Source organism: Rhagoletis zephyria, unplaced genomic scaffold (genome assembly GCF_001687245.7).
Source record: "Rhagoletis zephyria isolate East Lansing unplaced genomic scaffold, Rhagoletis_zephyria_1.1 Rzeph_scaffold_25668, whole genome shotgun sequence".
NCBI lineage: Eukaryota > Metazoa > Arthropoda > Insecta > Diptera > Tephritidae > Rhagoletis > Rhagoletis zephyria.
In genome coordinates, this window is record NW_016182726.1 from 2,657 (window position 1) to 5,177 (window position 2,521).

The 2,521-nt window shown below is 37.6% G+C and overlaps 1 protein-coding gene across 1 annotated transcript; it reads left to right on the top strand.

Moving 5' to 3' along the window:
* Positions 1-766: 766 nt before the first annotated feature.
* Positions 767-2,063, top strand: LOC108382192 (cytochrome P450 4g1-like; the record flags this gene model as incomplete). The annotated part of the gene is made up of 3 exons (XM_017638587.1): positions 767-1,042; positions 1,105-1,827; positions 1,951-2,063. Coding segments are annotated over exons 1-3 (1,077 nt in total), but the record flags the coding sequence as incomplete, so codon positions are not given.
* Positions 2,064-2,521: the final 458 nt, after the last annotated feature.

The following is a 2,521-nucleotide window of genomic DNA, read 5'->3' on the forward strand; positions in this document are numbered from 1 at the left end:
TTATTATCGATATTTTTGTCGATTTTGTAATCAGTATTATTATTACTTTTGTTATCGATATGTTTTTCATAGTGTGTGCTTTCGTTTTTTACTTGGATGTGCCCTTAACCATACCACGTATTCCACGTTTAAATTTAGCGGCTTTGTCTCCAATACAGCCTGCAGACCCAGACGAAAGCGCTGGACTGTTCCTTTTTTGGTTATGTGTTCTACGGTTAAAATACCGCATCATCGAAGACGCATTTTAGCACCCTAGGGATCCTGTCGGGAATCCGAGGCTTAATCCTCTTTTACTGTATCGGACAGGTCATGAAATATCGTAATTAGTTCGAGAACTTCTTGCTAATGTAGCACTTCTAACAAGTGGCGCAATTATAGTACCTGAATTTTTTCTGAAACGTGTGCCCAAGCAAATGCGTCATTCAGACTACTTATGCAAAGAATGTAAATGCATACATGCATACATATGTACACCACAAGTGCATATAACACCAGAAGTGCATTGTGTGTTTGCATAGCGAGGTTTTGCGAAAAACGGGAGCTTGATGTGCATTACTTGTGTTTATCGTAGACTGACTACATATAAAACGTTCACTTTAAGGTTCAGTGGAGTTCGCTAAGCTATTTAAGTATATGCTATATAGTATGTACATATGCATGTACATATGCACGTAGACATTTTGCATTGATCATTATGCATTCCGATTATTACGAGACCAAGCAATGAGCTTGCATTAAAATTTCAGTTGCACTTAGAATAGGCCAGCAGTTTGATGAAGTAGTGCTAGAAGTGCAGTAGCCATGGACACGGCGGATTTACTAAATACAACAACAACACCACCACAACATGTTGATTTGGCAAAGCAGAGTCTCCTGTCGAGTCCTTTATACATCAGTTTAATAGGCGCGGTATTGGCTATAACATTATACGATATCTGGTATCGTAATACAGATGCATTCAAGAAGCTAAGGACTATACCCGGCCCGCCAATCTTGCCCGTAATTGGGAATGCTCATTTGCTTGTAGGTGTAACCCCTACTGGTGAGTGTTAGCTATTTGAAAAACTCTCGATACATATTTATTAATTGTTTGTTTTTATTTAGAGTTGGTGCAAAAAGCTTTAGTCTACATGAAACAGTATGGGGAAACAATTAGTGGCTGCTTCTTTAACATCAGGCTTGTCTTCTTAACAAATCCAGCTGATGTTGAAATTATTCTGAATAGCTCCGTACACTTGGAGAAATCGGTGGAGTATAAATTCTTCCAGCCTTGGTTTGGTGACGGTCTACTCATTAGCAAAGGCGATCATTGGCGTCATCATCGCAAAATGATTGCTCCCACTTTTCATCAGAGCATTCTAAAGAGTTTCGTACCGACTTTCGTAAAACACTCACAAAATGTTGCTAATCGGCTGGAAGCGAAATTACTGGGTCAAGAGTTCGATGTACATTCGCATATGAGTCAGACGACGGTTGAAATTTTACTTAGCACAGCGATGGGCATGAAAAAATTACCCGAAGGCAAGGAGTGTGTGCGCTATGCAGATGCGGTGGTTGAAATGTGCGACATCATACAAAAGCGTCAGACCAAGCCACATTATCATTTCGATCCTATTTATCGGTGGACGAAATTGCGGCAGAAGTGTGATAATATGATGAATATAATCTTGAATCTAACAAGGAATGTGGTCGCGCAGCGGCGTGCAAATTTCAATTTGGAAACAGATAGCGTGTTGGATCAACAGGATGCGTTGAATGAGAAGGCTGGCAAGAAAGCGGAAGGACTGCGCGACGATTTGGATATAATCGACGAAGAGCGGGATGTGGGTAAGATCGATTAGGGATTATGAGATTTCCTTTAGAAAAGTAATGTAGTATAAAAATGATGAAGAGGAAAGCGGAAAGTGTAACTAATTGCTATCATTTGTTGTTTTGTTTTGTTTCGTACAGGTGCTAAGCGTCGTTTGGCTTTGCTGGATGCTATGGTGGAGATGACAAAAAATCCAAATATTGAATGGACGGAGAAGGATGTGATGGATGAAGTGAACACGATTATGTTTGAGGTATGTACGTTTTTAATAAAACTTTCGATTTTTGATATTCAAATGGTGGGTAATTGAATTGGTTTAAAAAACTGATTCTTTAAAGAAATGTCATGGCTAGTGATAGCAAACAAAATTTAATAATCGATTAATCGAAAGCATTCGATTAATAATTGCACTTAATCGTAAGAAATTAACAGATTAACCGGTCTTTTCGATTAAAATCGAAAATTAATGAAAACTGACTTACACTCCGTGTCAAAATTATAGCGCACGACAAGATTTTTTTTTTGTTATTTAATTTTAGTTATTTTTTTAAATATTCTTTAGCAAGCAATTATAAATATATCAAACTTTGTGCAATATTAAAAAAAAAATCAAGAAAAAATTCCAGCTTTTTAATTAGATTTCTTAGAAAGATTTTCAGTATGCAGTGTTGTAGGAATAAAACGTGTCAATGGCCTAAATCTCTGCACCAC